The 24,415-nt window shown below is 40.8% G+C and overlaps 1 protein-coding gene across 2 annotated transcripts in view; it reads right to left on the minus strand.

Moving 5' to 3' along the window:
* Positions 1-24,415, minus strand: part of ccser1 (coiled-coil serine-rich protein 1) — a 188,157-nt gene that overhangs the window by 157,943 nt on the left and 5,799 nt on the right. For both annotated transcript variants that reach the window (XM_033619613.2, XM_033619612.2), the window contains exons 2-4: positions 17,636-18,650; positions 16,481-16,898; positions 10,589-10,773 (exon numbers count right to left, since the gene is read on the minus strand). In XM_033619613.2, the coding sequence (XP_033475504.1) occupies positions 10,589-10,773; positions 16,481-16,898; positions 17,636-18,625 (1,593 nt within the window). In that variant the 5' untranslated portion in view covers positions 18,626-18,650. The remainder of the gene's footprint in view (positions 1-10,588; positions 10,774-16,480; positions 16,899-17,635; positions 18,651-24,415) is intronic.

Genomic DNA, 24,415 nt, shown 5'->3' on the forward strand with positions numbered 1-24,415 from the left:
TTTTCTGAATTTCACCACTAGTTATTCAAGAGCACCATAAAAATCCATGTTTTACAAACATCCCTGCACCCTGTGTGGCCCTGGATTATCAACAGTATCCTCACTCACAATATAGCTTTAATATTTCTTGAGAAGCCACCACAAAATCTCCACTTGTAATCTTCCAGTGAATGCTCCCATGTTCTGGGTATTATCATGAGGTTATAATGATGCATGATGCTCCTTTTGGTTCAGCCACATTTCAAAAGTCAATGCTGCCATCTGATGGTTGTCAAGGAGAAACCCACTGCAGGGGAAAGTTGTGGCTACACGAATAAAAATGAGGAAATGGATTGATTAAAACACCACATGTCCTTGCATCAGAGACTGTGAATATTGCTGCTAATTACTGTAGCAGGGAACTAAATTGAAAAAAAATGGACTTGCTTGAACGTTTTCACTCAATAACACACACACACACATCCAGGTGAGGCGAAGAACTCTCACCAACAGCAGGTTCTTTCCAATTACAGTGGACCTGAAGTGATGTCACAAAACCAAGGACAAGTAGTAATACTTGCAGATAATGCTGCCCATTTGATTTAGATAGCAAACCATATAGGTGCACTATTAGACCTAAGACAAATACCGATAATAATGAGCACCAGTGTTTTTTTAATCTCATACAGCATACAGAATTGTCCTGATGCAGCAACTCTCAGCAGCCTAATAACCGCACAAGGCCAAAAACACTAATTATTCACAATGAGTAGTGCTTTCACCTGATTCTGAGATCATTTTTTCACCTGAAACAACCTTTAAGACAAGATTTTCAAAATAAAGATAAGTGGGTGATGCTTACTACAGGCTTTCAGAGCCCTTAATACGGGCTGAGAGGCTCTGTGTGAACTTTTGTGCACTTAAAATATGAAAAACTTACAGCAAAGCAAATATAAGGAGCCGAAAACTATGCGCCTGTCTCGCGGAGTATCTGCAGATGCAGATGGATCCGAAAATCCAATAACCAGCTCTGTTCGGCTCTCATCACTGTTGTTTGGACATACACAATCTCACAGCCACACTCTGTATTGATTTCATCCCATCGGAGTACGAAAGCCTCGATGCTTAGTGACATGCCTAACTATTCAACCACACCTCCGTGCGTATGTGTGTGCACGCGAGGGGGAGAGATTTTCCAAACAGCTAAATCAATGTTCTCCAAGGCCATACCTACATAAAGCCATTGTGGTCTGGGTACTGTATAAGCGTGTAACACTATATCACTGTTTTTACACCATATGCTCGGCGCAGTTACCATCAGAAAAAGACCAGAATGCATTTCAGCGTAATGCTATTGAGCAGAAGATCTCATCTCAGGCATTAAAGCTAATAGCTAAAGGTATTGGAAAAGAAATGAAGACCCATACTGTGTGCCACTACTGCACACAGACTTCATTTGAAGCTAAATTACCCATTTTAATGTGACCCTCTAACCACAGAAATGTATTAATATCATTTTACAATCCAGAGATGTCGCCTTTTTACCTCGCTCATGCAATTTGAGTGAGTGTAATCCTTGAGTTAATAGAGATAATATCAGATTCAGGTCTCATTAACAGATGGCTCCATCTCGTAACTGCCAAGCAGAATGACATCCAAAACAGGGATAACAGGAAGCAAGAGGTTCTTTCTGTCCATTAAAACCCACTGGTTTCTGTTCAAACACTGTGGAAATCACAAATACAGTCTATGAAAATTACATTTATTCGGTGCTCTAGGGTGATAAATGCATTAAGATCCAGGGAGAGAGATTTGGCTTTGCAGCCAGGTATTATAGCTGCTAGCGATGGAAAAATATACGGACTAACAAATGACTTTTATTCTGTGTGAGCAGACGCTTCACAGCCAGTTGTGTTTACAACGTGCCTGAGGGAACAAAGGATTGAATGTCCAGTCAAATCCAGAAATCTGTTTGTTGCATGAAAACCCACACTGTCTTACTTACACCACCTCACTTCTTTTTTTTAAATCTACTCCTGTAAATGCAGAATAATCACTTATCTCAGAGCAAAGCAAACACTCATTTCATATTCAACAAGCAATGGCATTTAAAATGTAAGACAGATAAATCTCAGTAAATCCCAGTGCTTTATACTGTTGACTTTGTTAGCAACAGGATCCATATTTTCACCATCGCCATAAATTTGAGGTGCATATTTTAATTCAGGGTTCCTATCGTGTATTGTAAAGACTATGACTTTAGAAGAATATGTTGTGACTGAGGCGGTTGTGGCAGAAAATATGTTGACAATCATAACTTATCTTCATAAATCTACATTCCCTGCTTCTGCAATATGTTGTGGGGACGTACAAAGGATTGCTAGAGGATTAACAAAGGCTCACTGGAGGGAATCCACATGTCTGTTGACCTTTTCATACAACAACAGCAGACATTTTGACATATAGCAGGAAAGGAGGGGTGTCATTAATAACATGAAACAGGATTCCTCAGCCTGGAGAGTATTGCACATGCTAGACCAGAGGAATGGCTTGGATAGGTGAGGTCAGACCTGGTTTTGCTTCCCATTTATTTCTATGCAGAACAGCGTGAGACATATTTGCCTCTTTCACGTCTTGTAGCAACTTTTATCATTAAAAATTTGACCTGCAGGACTGTTACAGCCAGGCAGACAGAGGGAGTGGGATTGACCTCTTGTTTGATAGAAACAGAAATAAGAATATCACGTATAAATCTAGAAATTCATGTAAATAAAGTCACAGCCTCTCACACAAAATGGCAGATACGTAAATAGTACAGCGCAAAACATTACAACAAAGTAATTTAACATAACTTCTACTTCTACAGTCCGAAAAAGGTGCAGGCTGAAGCTACAGATTACAACACCGACCCTTTTAACAGCACATCATATGTAGGAAGCAACAACAAAATAAAACAAAACAGGCAAACAAGGTAAAATAGCAACAAAACTCACAAAAGGCAACTTACACTTAAAGTCCTGTACCCTGTTCTTCTATGTCAGTATTACAGTTTGGTCATTTATTTTCATATTTGATCTATACATTATCTTTAAACTTTTGTTTAAATGTTTTTAGTTCCTCACTACAACTGCTCCATATAGGCTACTCACTTCTGTAACTGAGATACAATGTAGTTTGGCAACGGTCCTCACCAATGGTTTTTGGAACATAAAAATACCTCACAGAGCGTGTTGACTCTTTCTCTCTTTTGAAAATACTTTTGGATACTTTCTGGTAATAGTTGTTTTTTTGCTCTGTATATTATTTGAGCTGTTTTAAAGTTGACCAAATCCTCAAACTTTAGAGCCTGTAGTTTAATAAATAATGAGTTTGTTGGTTCTCTGTATGAGGTTTTGTTCACAGTTCTTATGGTTTTGTTTTGACGTATGAAAATTGGATTTGTGTATTTCCCCACACTTTCACACAGTAAGTAATGTACGGCAAATAATGTTTATTCCTACTTTTGTTTTATAACTGCAAAGCTGAAAAACCCAACCAGCAGAGGAGTGGGCGCTGTCTGGGTGCAGTGAGTTCAAGGACAGTGACAAAATTAATCTAAGTAAAGTGTTTGATAAGAAACGGAATAATTTACAACTTTGTGGAGCACTGTTGTTCGCTCCCTAACTCATGCTTACAACCCTATCTAAAATTAGAAACACTGGTGTTGGTGACAAAGACATGTGCTTATTTTTCTTGAGAGGTCACTATGTTTGAATAGTTGTTGTTTTATTGTGGATTTTTGTATCATATGTTGTATTTGTTGCATTTTAAATGTGTTTCGATTGGCTGCTACCTCGGCCAGGTCTTTCTTGTTAAAGAGATTTTCAATCTCAATGGGACTTCCTGGTTAAATAAAGGTTAAATAATAAAACATATATCCTGTTGTGCCTTTTTTTTGTCATACCATACAAGTATTTTTGCCTGATGAAATTCACCCTAAATGCACCTTAACTAGGAGAGACCCTGATTTGTTATTTGTTGTTTGTTAGTTGTGTACCTTGGAAAGGCTGTATTGTTTCAGGTCACAGAAGATGCTATGCAGATGTACATGGTAAAGTTAAGTGATGAATCTTGAACACTAGAAGTACAGACTGAGGACAAATTGAAGGAAAAACCTAATTAAACGAGTGGAGAAAGTAATGGATCAAATGCAGTAGCTTTGGTGAAGCAGGGCTCACTGAATGGTTTGGTGACTTTAAAAGTAAATGCTACAGGATTTACAGCCACATCTCAACCCAGTTTAACACCTTTGAAAGATTCTGACAATGTGTAAGAAAAAGCTCACTAGCAGCATCTCCACAGGACCAAATGATATGATATAAACTTTCATCTTCAGCTCTATTGAGCCACTGTCTTTGATGCTGCTTTATATGTCCATTGTTATGTCTGGCAGTGTTTGTTTCTCTTTCTATCTGCTGTGCTCAGGTCTTTCTTGAACTCTGTTAGATTACCTGGTTGATTATAGGTTGTATATATAAATGAGGGAGTATCTTGCAGAGGACTTGGCAAGGAGCATTGAAGCTGTTTTAAAGGCTCATGGTGGTCTGACTCCATACTGAGACACTCCATGCTGGTTCTTCCTTTAATTTATCTGCCATCTGTATATCTCACTAAATACAGCCTTACATTTAAAAGTACTGAGGAGTTAACACTGGGAAAAGTTACAGGATTAAGTTATGACTATACATTACTGGCTTACAATTAAATTGAATGAATACCTGACTGCGCCATCATAACCAAAAGGATATTAAAGGGATCGACTTTAAGCTCTTTAGCCACTTTGCTGTGGATGAAAAGAAGTTTCAGTGAATTAAAAGAAACATTTCGTCTTTACAGCAGAGGTAGTCAATTCCAATCCTCGAGGGCTGGAGTCCTGCAGACTCGTGTTCCTCTCTGATAGCTAATGAGCCCCTAATTGACTATCAGCTCCATTCTTTCCAGGTACATTTACCACTTTATAAGCCTCCACACTGTTCAATAATTCAAAAATTAACACGTTTAGAAAATGAACAAGAAGTTAGCTTGATATAATGACCACAATATATGAAATGAAACTAGTTCTAACAGGGGCATTACCTTATGGGATGCATTATTAGAGGCTCCTCATAAGTGTATGTGAACATGCTGGTATTCCCATAACAGAAGTAGTGTTAATATGAAGTCCATACCTTACAACAAGTAGTTCTTTAAACAACTGTTCACAAGTTTTATGCAAATAAATGCAGCATTATCATTGTTCATAGGAATATACAGCACACAGGCTTTGTTAACTGCAATAACTGCGCGATTTACTTTGGATAAGCAGTTAAATTTTGGCGTCACTGGGCAAAATCCCCAAATAACCTTTGAGCGTATTGTACTTTAGGTGGTCTGAAAGAACTCTAGACCCTTGCACCTCCACTTGGCTCTGCTTTCAGGGTTTAGAAAATCTAATACGTGACAAGAGACTTTGGCCGATCACAGGCCATTTTTACAGAGAGCAGCTGTCAATCATGTCAGCCGCTGCTTGTGAACTGCTGTTGAAATTGGCAGCGCTGATCAAATAACAATCATGTAACTACATTGTCTATTTCTCACCTCAAATGTTTTCAGAAACGTATTTTAGTGTACTGTTTAGCTGTAAAATGAGAAAAATTTGCGACCTGGCTGCCATGTTGGAAACAGTCAAGCCGTAATGAAACCCCCCTCACCAGCTGGGGCAAACGTTCTTATGTTACAGCTAAACAGTACACTTAAATATGTTTCTGAAAACATTTGAGGCAAGAAATACACAATGCAGTAACACAATCTTGGTTCAAATTTGATCAATGCTGCCTAGTCTGACAGCTGCGTTAGAGACTCCTCTGCTCTTATTGGTAGTTCTCGTGATTGAGCACTCTGAGGAGGCAGAGGAGCTTGATTATCTGCCTCATGTACCGCCGTCAGGATATTGTGACAGTTGTAAAAAATAACTTTTTGTCATATTTGCTTAAAGGGTAACCTACTGCAACTTTAATTTCTAAAAAGTACTGATTCATAATTTAATCACATAATAGTCCTACTAGTGCTGTTGTTGAACCATTGGTGCTAATAACTATAAATGGTTTTGCATTAGTCATGAGATGAATCCATTTTCTTTATCAACCACTGCTTCTGGAGCTCTACTGTGTATGACCAGCTGTGATTAAGAAACGTAGCCTGGGAGAAAAATGATTTAAATGTTGATTTGATTTTATGTGTGTATGATAATTGTTACTGCTTTTATATGATGTCTTTGGGCAAAGTGAGCACTTAACACCCATATTATATAAACATACTCATTGTTTTTCATTTCGAGATGCAACCGTCTGGTGGTTATTAGAAATTCTGTCTGGGAGAGGAAGTGGATCCTTATCTGCTCAATGATTAATACAAGTGTCACTTATGATATCTAGCCCTTACAAGGAAGCAATCAGACTGGAGGATATGAAAACAAGAGACAGCCTGCGTTACAACACTGTCTAGCAAGCAAGCTGCCAAACAACTGTTGATGTGCATAAGTAACAGTCAAAGACGAGTGGATTGCAGTTGAACTATTCTGCCGTATATGTCAATCAAACTACAAACAAAAGAGCATGTTCAAAGTTGTTCAGCTTCTCTCTGACATGAGAGAGAATTTCGTAAGTTATTCTTTTTGTCAACTGAAATTGAACGTAATCACTGTCAGCCTGCCAAAATCTTATCACAGCTGTCATTGAGAGACTTATGAGGCAACCAGCAGTGTATATGCTGGTAAAATAAATATTTCGCAGCATCCCAAAGGGATATCAAAATAACAATAACAACTGGAATGAGATCACCAAATAACTCGAGCAAACACAGCCTTGCTTGGCTTTGCAGAGGCACCTCACAGTTTATTTGAATTCAACAAATTAGTCATTTGTCACTGCAAATCAAATCTTTATTTGTTTTATGATAATTAGATTCTGTCTGGGCTGTAATGAAACAGCAACAATAAAGCACATCCACCTAGCATACTGTTTAGTATGGTATGCTTTATTCTGTCTCTGTTTTGCCCTGAACTGGTGCAATGTCCCACAGGCCTCCTTCACACATAAACACCACAGTCAGCCACATTGTGTATGCTTAAACAATGAACAGACCTTTTTCTATTCCTTTTATTCACACCCTCGCCGGCTTTAGTTATGTATTTACTTAGAAGAAGGCGTCTCAGGTGTCTCGGTCCAGACTTTTTCATAAGCCTCACAAGTACCCTCTGCCAGCCAACAAACTTCTATCAAGCTAAAAGTAAGAGGAAAAGTGGTGGTACATAATTTAATATACACTCCAAGGCTCTTGCACTTTCTGCACAACTTAGGCCCCTGAAGGGCCCTTCATAGGCAGGAGGAAAGAAAAGGAGGAGATTACTCCACGTTTGGTGAAGTGTGTGTCAAGAAGCCGATGCAGTCTGTAGAGTGCGTAGCAACGTGCTGTGTATATCCCTGCCCTTTTTAATCTCTTCGTAAAAGCCGATAGTCCCTGGTAAAATAAATGGGATTGACTTAAACTAGCTTTCCTCCCACAGGGCTTCACCGTGTTTGTTGTAAGAAAACCAACCCATACACAATAGCAGCTATAGCCTGTCCCCAGAAAGAAATGTGGATATAGCTGCAGCATGCGTCAACAAAGACGGGTGCAATGTTTGTTAGACAGCCAGAGCTAACAAACTGGATATAATGCCTAAATCCTACAGATGACTGAAGAAGTTTTTCAAAGTACTTTATCCATTCACACTAGCACCAAACGTAATGTCAGGGCTTTGCCTTAAATAGCTTTAAATGTAAGAAACCAGACTTTTATTGTGTTTTTCAAATTCATGTGCACACACATACAATATTATTTATTTACAGATTTTTATGCTTGACTCAAGCTGTTGAATATCTGTACTGAGTGACACATTTAGGCCTGAGGTGCCAGTTTGTCATGGCAAAGTCAGTACAACACTTCAGATCATCACTTAGAGTGTGAGATTTCTTACTTGGCTCCATTTCCATTCCAGTAAATAACATGTACATCACAAAAGAAATTAAAGAGAAGTCACAGAGATTTCTGAGATTACCAGGATCCTCAAATACCACCAGCATACCATCTTTTGTCCTCACTCTAAAGGTAAACTAGCAAAAATTATTCCAAAGAACCCCTTTCAGCAAATATGCGTTTGTTTTGTAGTTTTTAATTCAAAGTGAGTGAAAACACAAAGCACAGCGTCTGTGTATCAAAGCTGTGCACTATGTCTGGTTTTGCCCAGCATGTGCTGGAACACTTTTGGTATTTGTATGACCAGAGGCACGGGCACTGGCTGAGATTAGAGAGGATCTCCTATCACACGGTATATTACAAAGGAGTGTGTTAGCAGCTGGTTACAATTGTGGCCAATTACATTTCCTCTTTTCATCCCCGGGGCTCTTCCTGTAATGATGCACTGGCAATTTGATAATCCAGTGGCAAGTTTACCAATTCCTGGATATGCAGGGTTGTAAGTGAGAGTACACAGCAACCCAAATATATTGCTAAGGGCAAATAGTGGTGAAGTCGGATTTAGGTTTACGGACATATCAAATATTTGTGTTATTTTACACAGTTCCCACATCTAGAGTTACTGTATAAAATGCAATATGCAGCGCGTTGTTTTCGTCACTATTCAGCTCCACACCACACCCACAGCAGACACTGTCCAGTGTCATGTAGGGTTGTGTATCAATCTCGCCAAATTGCGGTACATGAGAACACATCTGGGTGAGAGAAGAAACTTAAGCCCTGTTTCCACCAAACACTTTCAATATGGTACCTTTGGAACCAAAAGTAACCCTTCAGACCTGGCACCTAGACCCTAGTGTTTTAAAGTGTGGGTGGGGTTGTTGTCACTCACTGCTCCGTCCAGCACTCACTGTATTTCCTCATTACCAGTGACACAGATGGAAGTCTGCACCTTGTTAATCATCCACAGAGCGAGGCTGCACGCCGACATTTTCAGAACAAAATAAAATAGTCTGGAGTGAGAGTCTCTCTCCACGTGATATTTAAAAATAGCAGGCTTGTGCATTTAGTCCTTCTCAGGCAAGCTCAGGGGTTTAAATATTGCCACAACCCAAAGGAACAACGCTCCGCAATGCTCCTTTTTTTGTCAGAGTGAGGATTAGAATATATACTGGTCACATAACTCGGTCGAAATTACTTTAAATATAAATGCGTGAAGATCCACTCATTACTAAAAGTGCATGTCATATAAAAACTGAAGTAATGGTCAAAGTGGTTTAAGTGAAATCTAAGGTGTGTTGACTGTTTCATGTTATCAATTCATGCATTGAGTAACATTACAAGTTAACGTTCCACCTTAAAAGTTGCCAGCGGTCGGCTCAGTGAAATAAATTATTTTTCTCAGACTACAACTGCTGTGAGAGGCAGCAAAACATTTTTCAATTTTATAGTTACAGTTCACTAATAAAACTCTCCATGGTATGAAGAGCCTCAAAACTAGCCACAACTCAGCTCTGAGCAGAGTGACCGTCTGCTTTTGACCAATCGACAGTATGCAGTGTTCACAGCTCCACCTTTTAGTACCAGATCTGTGTGCTAGGTACCCCAACAGAGGGGGAACCAAAAATGAGGACAGTGCAGAATGATTCCATTGGTACCATCCACAACTATTTACTGTGGAAACGGAAAAAAAGCGCACCAAACTGAACCATACCGTACCGCACTGTTTGGTAGAAACAGTAAAAAGAGAGAGCAGCTTGTTCAAGCCAGAGTGACTCAGGGTAATGGCAAGCCAAAAGCTGTCGCAAGTGTGGTTACACTTACAGACAATGCTCGCTGCAATATTTGTAACATGACATGTTTTGTTAGTACAGAGAGAGTAAATTACCGAAAAAAGGAACTGTTGACTACCGGTACCAAACTCCAGGTAACTTTTAAAGGGCATCATCAGGACTAAGAAACCATTGGTTGATGTAGACAGCACAATTATTTTCTTCTCTCTTGTTTCCTCTGTCTTGTACTTTTATTTCCTTTATTAAATTTGAGACAATTTATTACTGCCCTGCAAATGCACAGCAGTATATTCCTATTAAGTCATGTTTTGTCTTTTTATGACTCGTTTTTCTACCCTCATTGATTGATTGTATTTTCCTCTTCGTTATGTTTTGAAATGTTGTAGCACAGTTCTTTGCCTCTGTGTTAAAAAAGCTTCTGAATAAATAAACTTCCTGTGCCTTCCTGCGGGGATGTACAGAAGAGGAAGTGGCACACACTATGCTATTTAGTCACACTAATTGCATGTGTGTATGTGTGTGTCTGAGGTCTGGTTATCTAAACATTTAATTAGAATGTAAATGGTTACACACACGACACTGTTTCATACATACTCCACTACACTAGTGGTGTATGTATGAAACAGTGTCGTGCTTAAGTGCGATATAATGATAATAGAGCTTAAAGTCAGTAAACTATAGTTACATGATAAACTTCAAACGCACTCACAAGAGTCTTCATGATATAATCTGGGGGCTTTACACTCACTGATAATATCCCACACACACAGCTCAGGACCTACCAGACTTCCCATTTTGGATGAGGAAGAGTTGTTTCTGTGTTTCAGCAGACCACATCCCTCCATGCCCGGGGCATCTCTGTGGTTTCCATGGATACGAGGCCCACCAGCCCCCTCCGATGAGGAGCGAAGACGCCTTTCCATCCGCATCACCTCATGATAGGGGCTGACACTGCTGCACAGAGAGGCTGAAGGACAGAGAGAAGTAATGAGAGGCAGAAAGTCAGACAGACAAAAGAATTAAGGTGAAGCCACTGTAACAGTCATTCCACAAGCAGAGACATAATCATCTTCTTTATTATATTTCCAATTGGTAGCAGGAAGCCCCATTTCCTGTTGGAAATAAGGTTATTCTCATAAAACTTAATGACAAAGTACCTCTTACTTATTCAGCATTTTCTATTAGGTTAAATCTTCCCTTTATTGAGCTCTTCAGCCATATTGCTTCTGGTCAAGTGGTGTTTATGTTGGTTTTATAATAATAAAGTTTGGTCTGAGTACTTACGCCGAGCTTGCTGTGTAACAATAAAACTAGCGAATGAATGTGAGGTTCCAGGGTCAAAACTCTTCACTCAGACAAACAGAAGATTGCTATAATTGCTCAATTTTCAAAACAAATATCGCCACGTCATCCCATTGAGCGAGAGGTTACACAACATTTTTTAAAAAACAACACTCAACGCCGACTACTATCTCTTCCTCTTTCTCTCTCTGCCACACATACACTGACACATGCACAAAACCACATACACACAAAGTTTCTCCTGTGTGTCTGCATGTCTTGTTTTTGTTCTTGTGAAATCACTCTCTGACAAAAAATTATATTTGCAGTTTTTTGGCTTCGTACTGAGCAACAAAACACTGATGAAGACCCATGATTACCATGTCTCCTTACGTCTCTAACCATTTTACTTGACTATCAGACAATTTCAACAAGACAGGAAAATCAGACACGGAGGCCCACACAATAGAGGCCTGTGGTGAGAGCTGGATCATTTGGATTTTGACGATTCTTGATCCTGATTCTTTGAGGGGTGGGTTCAAAACAGGTCACAACATTATTTCACAGAAGAAAAAGTTATTTAAATAACAGCCATCAGGGGCAACTTGGGGTTAAGTATCTTGCCCAAGGACACTTTGACATGTAGCCTACAGGGGCCAGGGATCGAACCACCAACACCAACCTTCTGATTGGTGGACGACCACTCTACCTACTGAGCCACGGACAATATTTTTCTTTTATATAAATGCATGAGGACCATGAGTGAAGTTACTACGCTGGCTCTACTGTCCAAAACTTCACTCTGCTCTGCCCGTGTCTGTCCCAACTCACAGGAATGTGCGCAGAAAGACACAGGCGGGCTTGTTTGCTTCACAGATGAAACTGTGGTCAATATAAACAAACGAACTGAAACATAATAGAACATTCACTGCAACTTGGGAGGAAAATATACAATTGGTCTGAGAATGATGACTAGTGTTATAAAGAGTATAGCTCAGTGAGTACTGTGTGTGTGTGTGTGTGTGTGTGTGTGTGCGCGTGTGGCGATTGTGTGCTTGAGCGAGATAGAGATGATAGCTGCGCTGACAGCAAACAGATGTTGGCAATGGGAGCAGAGAAGAAAACCTGCAGTCAATGGTGCACATCTTTTATTGATCTTTCCACGGTACAGAGACAAAACAAAAACACAATGTATTGCTTTGTGTAGCGTTGTCCGGTCCAGAAAGAATGTGTAGCTGTTTAGGAGCCAATAAGCAGAATGGAAACTTAAATTTCTTAATGATTCCTTTGAAATCTGAATTTTGGAACCAGTTCTAATTTGGAAATGGTTCTCGGTGCCCGACCCTACCTATGACACTGTTTGTTTGATAGTCAAATTATGTATTTTTTGGGGGGTAAAACAGACAAGCTCACTGTTATCACTGTAGTCTGTTTGTAGTTCCCACTGCCTGAAAGCTAAACATTCACCAAGCGTAATCAATATTCAGCTATTATCCTGCGAGCATGAATTGTAGTATGTGTATGTATGCATAATAACAATAATAATAACAATGCATTTCATTTATAGGCGTCTTTCAAAGCACTCAAGGACACCTTACAAGAGACAAGATTTGAAGGTGGAAAGGGGGTCAATATTGCGAATGTCGTGGGGGAGACAGTTCCAGAGGCGGGCGGCAGAACAGTTGAGGGCTCCATAGAAGCCATAGTGGTCAAGTGGGCAGATGGTGATGTGGATTGGACTGCAGAAGAGGATCTAAGTGTACGTGAAGGTGTGTAGATATGAAGGAGTTCAGACAGGTAGGAAGGGGCTTGAATATGAAGGGCCTCAAAGGTGAGAAGCAGACTCTTGAAATCCATGTGACATTTAACAGGAAACCAGTGAAGCTGCTGGAGAACAGGAGTGGTATGATCTATGGAGAGGGTTCTGGACCAACTGGAGTATTGTACAATAGGCCATTGATACCACACTAAGCACACACTGCTGGCGAATGATCCAACAATCACACCAACTTTAAAATGCACAACTGCACACATTGTACAGTTACATCAGTCAGCTCGTCCAGAGTTTCTTACGTAACAGAGATGACAGAGTGTCAAACTATCAACTATAACTCACACACTTCCTACAGCAGTATTTGTGCTGGATTGTGTACAAACATCCACATTTCTAAATGAAATTGTAGTCCTAATTATTTTGTTGACTACTCTGACTAAGACATTTTGATCATGATTAAATCTTGATGATATTCATTAGTTTCCACATCTCTTATTAACGCCGTAACAGCTTCAACTACAAGCAGAGCATTAATAAAGTGGCATTTCAGTATCGGCAAAAGGCAATTATCAGTTGCACCAACTAAACTCTGATTCCTAATTACACGGTTAGTTAGCCCTCGTGAAACCCTAAATTTGCCAACACTCCTTATGAGTTGAAATGATCTATCTCTATTCCTGAAAGGGTAATAAACTCAGGCAGAAAATCATGTTTTTCCAGTGTCTGATCAAAGTCTGACATGAAGTAAACAAGTGTTGGGAAACATAGAAATGAGCTTCACATTTAGAGAGAAATTATTCATGTTTTTGTTACCAGGGACGGCTTGAGAAGCCTCCTCTGCAATATGTTACAGCAGCTGAGGAAGAAGCGAGGAGGATAGTAACAAATCATCTTTGGTTAAAGAGTAAATTGTCAGTATGACGCACAACTGTTTCACAACCGTCAACCCACAACTGCCAATGATTTATTAGACTGAGGGCATGTTTTCAGATCCACTGTCTGAGTTACTGCTCGGAGTGACAGCTACAAGAGTTTTGAATCAGTTCAGTTTTCAAGCTGTGCAATGTCTCGTAATGTTTGGAAACATCCTCATTTTTTGTCAGAACTTTGATTTACCGAAGAATTTGGAAGTTGGGGAAAACATTATGTTGTCAATACTACTCATCTGGTAGCTTTCAATCATCAAGTGGAAACAACCTCAGTAAGACGTGAGTATGAGAGCGCTTACGATTATGAGTAACCCGGTTTGCCTCACCTCCACTTACCGGTTTCTTGGGGAAATCACTTTGAGAGGCTAATTAACTCCTAAAGATTTTTATTGGCTATGTTGTTCACACTCGTTCACGTGTTCAGTCATGCATAAGGAGGTAATAAAACCACCAAAGGAGCAGGAGCGCCAAATCTCTGTAACCACATAATAAATGTTTACCATCAGAGAGAGAGATTTTGATCAGAGATTTTGGTCCATACTGACATGATAGCATCACACAGTTGCTGCAGATTTGTCAGCTGTACATCCATGATGTGAATCTCCCGTTCCACCACATCCCAAAGGTGCTCTATTGGACTGAGATCTGGTGACTGTGGAGGCCACTGGAGTACAGTGAACTCATTGTCATGTTCAAGAAACCAGTTTGAGATGATTTGAGCTTTGTGACATGGTGCGTTATCCTGCTGGAAGTAGCCATCAGAAGATGGGTACACTGTGGTCATAAAGGGATGGACACGGTCAGCAACAATACTCAGGTAGGCTGTGGTGTTTAAACCATGCTCAGTTGGTACTAAGGGGACCAAAGTGTGCCAAGAAAATATCCCCCACACCATTACACCACCAGCACCAGCCTGAACCGTTGATACAAGGCAGGATGGATCCATGCTTTCATGTTGTTTACACCAAATTCTGACCCTAACATCTGAATGTCGCAGCAGTAATAGAGACTCATCAGACCAGGCAACGTTTTTCCAATCTTCTATTGTCCAGTTTTGGTGAGCCTGTGTGAATTGTAGCCTTAGTTCCTTGTTCTCAGCTGACAAAAATGGCACCTGGTGTGGTCTTCTGCTGCTGTAGCTTCAAGATTTAGGGTGTTGTTGGTTCAGAGATGGTCTTCTGCAGACCTTGGTTCCAACGAGTGGTTAATTAAGTCACTGTTGCCTTTCTATCATCTTGAACCAGTCTGGCCATTCTCCTCTGACCTCTGGCATCGACAAAGCATTTTCACCCAGAGAACTGCTGCTCACTGGATATTTTCTCTTTTTGGGACCATCATCTGTAAACCCTAGAGATGGTTGTGTGTGAAAATCCCAGTAGATCAGCAGTTTGTGAAATACTCAGACCAGCCCGCCTGGCACCAACAACCATGCCACATTCAAAGTCAATTAAATCACCTTTCTTCCCCATTCTGATGCTCGGTTTGAACTTCAGCAGGTCGTCTAGACCATGTCTACATGCCTAAATGCACTGAGCTGCTGCCATGTGTTAAGGAGCAGTTGAACAGGTGTACCTAATAAAGTGGCTGGTGAGTGTATATGCCCGCAGACATCATCAGTGCATAGCAAAAAGTCATTACTGCTGCTGCCTTTGAGATAACATACCTCTTCAAGAATTCCATGCAGTCCTCATCACAAAAGAATGTCACACAAGTATGGAAGCAAAGTTTGTGTCCTGGGGCGCTTTCACACCTGTAGTTCAGTTCATTTGGTCCAGACCAAAGGAAAAAAACCATACACTGCTGCATTTTAGTTCTGGTACAGTTGCTGTTCCATATTGCCAAACCAAGATGACTAAGTTATACAGGCTGACAAGAAACTCCTTGATTGGACCGTTTTGGCTATATTCTTCGTGTATCATCAGGACTCACTTGGGGAAATTAAATCCTGCTGTGACTGACAGAGGTTTATGCAGCACCTTAATGCTTCTGATGTGTGTATTTAGGTAACTGATTATAAGCATTATTAGTATTATGACACTATTAAATATGGTAATTTTCTTGTTGTTAAAATGACCGCATTTTATGAATAATGACTTACAGGTAGAACCTGGACAAAAAGTAGGTGTCTTATACAGATCGCTGTTACACACTTAATGGACTGAATTACACAGAGTCGGATACAATCACAGCAGTTTTAACAGTTTTTCAAAGAGGAAAAATACCCACGCTGATGGTTACCAAAAGATTTGCATAAATAGGTCATGGCCTTAGACAGATCAATAATGAGATCAAAGGCCGATTTCATGATAAGCAGATGGATTTATTTGTGGTGGTTTAGCTTTTGAAATCATGCTAAAATCACATATCTGCCATCATAAAACCCTGAGGTTGGTTCATTTGCTCTCACAACAAAAAACATACCGCACCAGAGTCCGCTTGAAAGCAGCTGTTTAGTCCGCAACAGGGTTCAACTGACAGCTTTCACACCAGTCAAACTAAACCACAATAACCAAGTGAAGGGACCAGAGTCTGTTTAAGTGGTTAGGTGTGAAAGAACCCTCAGTTATCATATGGGATCAACCTGGGCTTTTAACACCCATTGTGCACTTGTATATGATATCTGTGTGTGTGTGTGTGGCTGCGCATGTAAATCTGTGATTTACCTACCAGTGTTTGCATGAGTTTCATACCTGCGTGTGGTTTCCTCAGATGAGAGGACCTCGGTTCGTGGCAGCCGCAGAAGCTTCCTCTTTCTTGAATAGAGCGCGTGTTTCTCGCCCTCCTTTCTGACTGTTCGGGGTTAGAGTGGCAGCCCTCGCTGCGTACCACACATGCCTCGCTCTCACTTGTGGTCTCTGTGTGGTATCCTGTCTTCCTCTCCTCCGCCACCTTCTTCCTCTCCTCTGGTGACACCTCGGCCCTCGCTTCCTTTCTCTCCTCCTCCCTCTCCTTCCTCTCTTCCAGTGATTGTTCCCGCAGAGGTAGGCAGGGTACGGCTGTCTCAGGCTCTGAGAGGGAAATGGCAGTCTCATAGTCTGTGTTGTTTGCTGTGCTGGTGTCGGGGAGTAGAGGTTTCTCAGCGCTGGACTGGGCCGGAGTGAAGAAAACCTGAGAAGAGAACATTTCATTGAGTGTAGAATTGAACTTCAACGAGGCAACAAGTTTACAGAGAGGAGAACCCATTTTAGTAGGCATTAAGTGGGTGAATATGTGTGTCCTTAGGCATCAAAGTGTGCATGTTTTGATAGCACAGTCACACTGTATTTACTACTGAATGGCCTACGTGCAGACTCAGGACTTTGTCTTTGCAGCTGTTACACTGGGTAAATGGTTTCTTGTCTGGAGTTCCCCTCTCCACCAGGAAATAAACTAGAATAAATTCTTTGAAGGAGGAAAAGTTGTAAGCACAAAGGTGTGAAATGTGGAGGGCAGTTCTCAGACATGCGTGGGTATTCTTTCTCATGCCTTAGCTCTTTCAATAAACAGACTTTTCATGCCCGGTGCTCAATTTTTATGCCGCATTTCACAGATTCCCCACAGTGGTCATAAATATTCCTCCTTTATAGTTTTTGTTCTTGACGTCCAAGGGCACCTGTGGTTGTGCTGTCTATTCCTCAGACACTAATAGTGCAATCATTTTACAAATACATTCCTGTTTGTATGTTTGCAAGCAGGATTTATTGTTCAGATAATTTAGCATTATCGTCAAACTACTCGTCAAGTTGCTTTTTTATCATGATTACAGGGAACTTTTTAACATGAAAAACACTGATTAACATATTGGATTCCCAAGCACCACAGTTGATTTAGAAAGACAGAGAAAAGAGTGTAAAATGAGCACATACCTGGGAGGTAGAGACAGCCACGCTGAAGTTCTCTGGAGCAGGTGGAGGTTCAGGTGGAGCAGTGTCAACAGCCAGCCCAGGCACAGAGACAGGTCCTGGGGTTAAACCAGATCCAGGGCTGGGAGCTGGCAGAGCATCCACCTCAGATACAGAATCCTCCGTGATGGGGATGAACTCTGAAGGAGTGATGGCAGTGGTTCGGTCCTCTGATATCATAGGGGACTGGAGTGAGCTCTCACCGCCGGCACCAAGCAGCTCGCCTGGCCATGACCCCGGGGTGAGCCCTCCTGCGCCAGGAGTGATGGTGGTAGAGCTCGGAGGCTCCAGATTCACTTCTGGAGGTCTGTGGTGATCAGAGGTGCGGGAAAAGCGGTGGTGAGCTGAGAAAGATTTGGGCAGCAGCTGCTTCTTCCGTGACGACCGTTTGTTGTTATTGCTGCCACCACTGTAGTCATCGAGGAACCCGGAGTCGTCGCCCTCATTGGCCCCTGAGCCACTGATACAGTTTATAAATACATTACGATTGGCTGTGGAGGAGGAAGAAGACGCCTTTTCAAAATCCTCAGTCTGAGAGCGTGTGATTTTCTTTTGCTTGTGGCTGCCAAACCCGAACGAGTGGCGTGACTTGGGGCGTCCACCGCCTTCACTGAAGCCTGTCGACGATGACGTCGTTATCGTCTGCTGGTTATTTCCGTTCGCGTCAGTGCTCTGGGTCAGCGGGGGTGTGAGGTTAAGGTTGATAGGCTGAACACGTGGATCACTATTCCGTTTAGCTGAGAAACTGAGGGACGGAGTGCGGAAGAGGCTCCGGCGTTTCCCAGTGCTGCCAGAACTGGAGTTGGTGCTAGAGGGTGAAGAGGTGTGGACGCCATTGCCCTGTCCGCCTGAAGAGGGAGAGGACGGGAGAGAGTCCTGCCTCTTACTGCTGCTGCGGCGGAAGATTGGCAGGCGGGACACGAGGGTGGAGCGGCGTGAGCCGGATTCACCCATCTAGAAGCTGAGGCAGTGGATCGATCTGAGGGAACAGAAAAACAAAAACATTAAACAGATATAACATGCATCAGCATACTGAATTTCAATATGTACCAAGACAAAAATCTAGCCGAACAAGATTAGACCTTTAAAATCTGTTGTTGGGAAATGATGAGACATCTGTAATTGTGACATTCACAACTTCTAATATGCAATATGTTCTCTAATGTGGCAGGTAGGATATCTTAAATAAAGCGACTGCTCATATTCACCAACCTTCTAAACAAGTGCTTACAAGGTTAGCGAATAATCATTTTATACATTTAAATAAATAAATTAGAGTAGCTCCAGTGTACAGCCTGTTTGAGGTGAGAAATCTCACATTAATGGATCATATTTCCCACGCTGAATGAGTCAAAACAAGTTGCTGCTGCAGATGCTTCTGTAGCAAATGAGAGATTTCTGATACTCAGGCATTAGTAATTCATGTGTAAACAAAACCCTGTTGCTGCCAGACGATCTTTCGGTGAAGTTCGTGAGGTGAAATCATTTCAAAAGCAGAACATAAACTAATTTACAATTTTTTTCCATAGGTATTATGTGGTTAGAAACTCTGACAATACCTAGCATACTAAAGACTCCTATCAGAGGTGCAGTTCTGCTTTTTGTACATCGGTACTAGACAAGAATAAAGGATGTGAAAGGTCACAGAAAGAGAAGCTGAATTTGTCATTCAGTCAACCAGAATTTTTAACCCTACACATCCCTTCCATCTGACATCTTACACTAAAAAAGAGACAGTTATTTCATTATGTTTATGATAAAGTAAAACAACATGGTCTGAACCACGAGTAAAAGTTTTCTCAGGCACACAGAGCTTATGTCCCTATCTTATTCTATATGAGATATGTTCTACTAGTTCAGTCTGTACATGCGTGTGATTACCACAAGTATGAGACCCGGAGCGCCGACGTCTCTTTAACATGCCGCATATTGCAATTAACAGTTAGCTGACAGCTAAATTACGAAGAGACAGGACTGACCCGGAGGGAGAGCAAGAAAGACAGAGACAGGGGTAAATCAAAGACAGACCATACAGTACTACATTATTTAAGTGATTGCAGATGTGCTCACTACTCATACATTAAAAAATGCTGATTCAAATACATTCCCACTGCTTTGTGCTCCTCAGCAGGCGTGTACATATTGCTGAAATTGGTTACAGACTTGTTTGAAAGCACAGCATGCAAATGAAGACAAAAAGAAAAGTGAGGGCCCTTTTTAAAGATGCAGGATATTCCAAGGTATTTTTCAGCAAAGACTCTCTGTTGACTCTCTGGAACTGTTGACTCTCGCTGTATTTTCTCATTTTCCTCTTTTTACTCTGTTTGGGACGTTCATGGTGTACCCCCATGCACAGCGCTCAGGTGAGGTCAGGGCTTTATAAAAACATAGCAGCCAGGTGCCAGACCGTAAGCAGCAGGCATCCAAGAGACACCGCCAAAACCCCCCACAAATATAGCGAGGCAGGATGCCAAACAGGAGTGGATCCGGGGTTGGCTTTTACTTTCACTTTCCTGGCGAGCATGTTTACAAACAGTAACCACCAATCCTGCATAGTGCACCTTTTAAGATTATCATCTCAGACGAAGATCCAGGACAGAATAGAAAACTAAACTGAGCAAAGTTAGACAAGCCTTTATTTCATGGTCTATGGTTCAGATACATTAGGAATATTAATACAGTCTCAGCTGCTCCGACTGTCTTTGAGAGTAAAGCCTGAGAGTGTAAAGCTACAACACTTTCCTCATATAATCTTCACCTCCAAAACTCCTTACACATTATACAAATTAGCAAGCCTCTCACTGAAAGCACGGTTGTTGTCTCACTGCTTGTAAGAGCTGACTGAAGTTCCAATCGTTGAGTAACAGATTAAAGGGAGACATTAAGTTCAGTAAATACTCACATTTTCATTGTTTCCTACAGTTAATCAGCCAAACAGAGACTGTGTAATCCTTGCAGCGTTGGAGAAGCTGCGTCTGTGTGAGCTACTGAAGCATTTTGTTTTCAATCTGTGTGTAATAAGCTTACATTAACACCCTTTACTGAAGTGGCTTATGAGTGTGTCACCTCCTTGAAAGTAAATTTGATCAAGTTGTAAATACACAGTGATGCAGTTCCCTATTTTCAGACCAAGCTACCTCAGTGCAACATATACAAAGGTTAATAATTCTCAAAGACAGAGGAGGCCTAATAACTCTTACAGTAATGACACGGTAAACAATAAAATGACACACACACACATAACAAATGTAGTAAATATTCTCTCTGTCTGTTCTCACTTCAAGCTGCCTCTGCAGGTCAAAACTCACTGCAGGTTCGCAGCCTTATCCAACGCTTTGAAACACATTTGAGACTTCCTTTTTTCAAATGAGACGGCAGTTCGGTAGCGCTTAGTTGCTTATCACCACCACACAGCCATTTGACCAGGTCATGGCACTCTGACCCGGCTCATTACGACGAGGTACACATCCTCCAACTAATTAGACAGAGATTAAGACAGATTGAGAACACCTCTTAACAGTCAGGGGTAATAAGAAAACTCTCTGAAGTGATGGCTTATTCACTACACCATCTTTGAGTGTTACCAGAATATTTACAAAAGCTGTTTGGTCTTATTTCAGAGGACGACGAGCATAGAAGAAAATTGACTTTAAGCACCAGTTTGCATGGACTATATTTAAACAGTGTATTTCGGTGGTGGGTGTTAAACTGTGGAATTCTTTACAGGATGATTTAAAGGGTTGTGTTAATATTTTTCAGTTTACTGAAATGTTTAAAAAATGAGCTATTGGACTATATGGAGCTGTCGTGCAGAAGCTGTTCCCTCGTTGAGCGACATTGTATATGGCTTCTGATTCTTGTTCATTTATCTTTCTGATGTAACTGTAGGTATTGGTTATTAACTGTATGTAACAGACCATCTATTTCTTACAATTATTTGTGTTTTGAGGGAGGGGCAGGTAAAATAAGATGCTCCCTGCTGCTTTTCAGTCATGGAAGGTGTATTAGAATTTTTTTGATTGTGACTATGATTGATGCATATGGACATGAGCAGCACAAATGAAATTAAATGAATTAGCATAAATTCAATCATACATTTATGAACCAACCTGTAAAACAACCTTCTTTCACATGTAAAAAAAATTGCAAATAACTGCTTCAAAAGCCTTTTTACTAATATATCATAATCCCCTCTTCAATTTTATATTGTTGTTAAAACATCAACAAATGTCTCCTTCAAACATTTGCTCTTATTCAAGTTTTCACCAAAAACTACATTTCACAAGACAGCCAACTTTAACTAGCCCCCCTTTTTGCCAATTTTGTCACTGACTTGTTGTTCACTATGTAGTATTATTAGTAGGGATGCACCGAAATGAACATTTGTGGCCAAAGCCGAAGCTGAATAATATTAAACGCTTGGCCGAATACCGAATACCGAGTACCGAATACCGAATATCGTTGTTTAGTTTTTCATTAGTTTTTGCAGATGAACCCCCTCCAGATTAGTGTTGTCACGGTACCAAAATTGGATCCCACTGTACGATACCAATGAAAATATGGTTCTGAGTAGTGATACCACAACGAAAATGAGGCAGATGTGCCTTTTGTCATTTATAAAAAGATAAATCACTTTTCTATAATACATCAATGATATTTCAATGGAATAAATTACTTATTGACTTATTCATACTTCAAAAACAGCATCAATGAGTGATGAAAATAGGGGGGATCAACCAGCCACCCTCCTCCTCTTCATAAGTAAAGAACAGTCCCTAAAGTGCAGTGAGGTTTGTGGGCCGTGAACAGCTCGTTTCTCCTCTGACACGTCACATACCTGTGTTCAGCTGGCTCGGCTGTTCAGGTACTTCTGGGCAGTCCACACACCAAGAAGAGGATATTATTGGAGCCGACTTGTCCGTCGCCGATAAGCTGATGGCCACCGTATTTGACAGGAATATATTACTGTCTGTGTCTGTGACCCCCGTTCAACCCACAATCGCCTTTCGTTTCTGCTGCTGGTTGAAATCTGTAGGCTGCTCGCACAGCGTGCTGAATGATTTAAGCCTATTTTGCTCACTCAAAACTATTTTTAGTCGCAAATGCGAGTGCAGTGAGGGACGGATCGCCACACTGACGACATTTTACTCCGCGCGTCACGGCACGCTGTTTCATTGCATTATCAAAACACGCCGCTATTATTCGGCCTTGCTTTTAACTTATTCTACCGAATACCGAATGTGTGTTTTTTTGCAATATTCGGCCGAATATATTCGGTTACCAAATATTCGGTGCATCCCCAATTATTAGTCCCTTGATACATTAATAGCGAGTTTACTGCGTCCTTTCTAGGGATGCATGATATATATCGGGCCCAATAATAGGACATTTTAATTATTATGCATTATTCCAATAACTAAAATTACAGCAGATAAATAGCGCCGATATTTATCTGCTATAATATTGCACCAAGGGTCTGATCCCCATATTTTCTCACTACGTTAGCCTTTCTTACCATCAGATGTACATAAACTACAGGTTATACCCTTATTTTTAAAATACAGAAATGTGAAATTATCGGTTATCGGCCAAGAGAAGCAGGTAATTATCGGTTATCGGTACTGGTTGAAAAAATCCATATCGGTGCATCCCTAATCCTTTTGTCTCGACTCTATTCCACAAAGAACTCTGTTCGTCCAACACACGTTCTATTGTCCAAAGCGCATCGAAATGCCTTTAGTTTCAAGTGCTGCTTTCTAATGTCTATAAAATTAATGTGACATAACAGAAAAATATCGACCACTGCCATCGGTGAATGTCATCTTATTTACCTATAGGCTGATTGCAGTCAACAAGGTGAATATTGGCCGATACCTAGTAGGGGTTGGACTCAACAGAGGGGGCGCGATACAGTGTTATCACGATACAACATTATTGCAATTTTAAATATGTTGCGATATGCTATGAGAATTGTGATAAAATATACCATTTATTACCCTTTTTTCAACTGTAAATTATGTCCCCAAAGGAAAACTTTCTCAACATCTGTTTTATCTAATTGAATAAGCTTTTCAGTCTGTTCATCTCACTTTAGACATTTTTTGTTGCAGCAAAATGTGTCTCATGGACTGAGAAAGCAATTGATTACATTATTCTAGTAGGCAACCTAATGTTTAATTTGTATTGGTCATATTAATAATTTATATCATAAAAAAAATCAATACTTGGCACTGCGTGACAAAACGATAATGCCACACAAAAATATCGCAATATCATGCTGTATTGATTTCTTTCCCCGACTCCTAACACCTAGGTGCCTTCCCTAATTTGGTACTGTAACCTGATGCAGTTATGTCTCTGTCATTGAAACACTTCTCACCAGCATAACACGCTACATTTGAATTCTGCTCATGCTAAAGTTTACACAAACATCCCCGAACATATATGACTCCTCATAAACTTTACAGTATGAAACTTAAAGATAATCCGAACTGTACACTATGTGTTACAGGCACGGTAGGTACCTTTTTCCACATGATTTGGGAATGCCCAGGTGTTGCTAATTTTTGGAAAATGGTGCAGGGAGAACCGTCCTCGTTAATGTCCATTCCTATCCCCCTGTCCCCATCTGTTTTTATTTTAAATGATCTCTCTCAACTGAAACTTCCAAAATCCCCAAAGCGCGTGTTTCGGGCTGGCCTGACTGCAGCTAAAAAGATGGTTGCAACAAGGTGGAAACCTCCC

This window comes from Epinephelus lanceolatus, chromosome 9, assembly GCF_041903045.1.
Source record: "Epinephelus lanceolatus isolate andai-2023 chromosome 9, ASM4190304v1, whole genome shotgun sequence".
Taxonomy (NCBI): Eukaryota; Metazoa; Chordata; class Actinopteri; order Perciformes; family Serranidae; genus Epinephelus; species Epinephelus lanceolatus.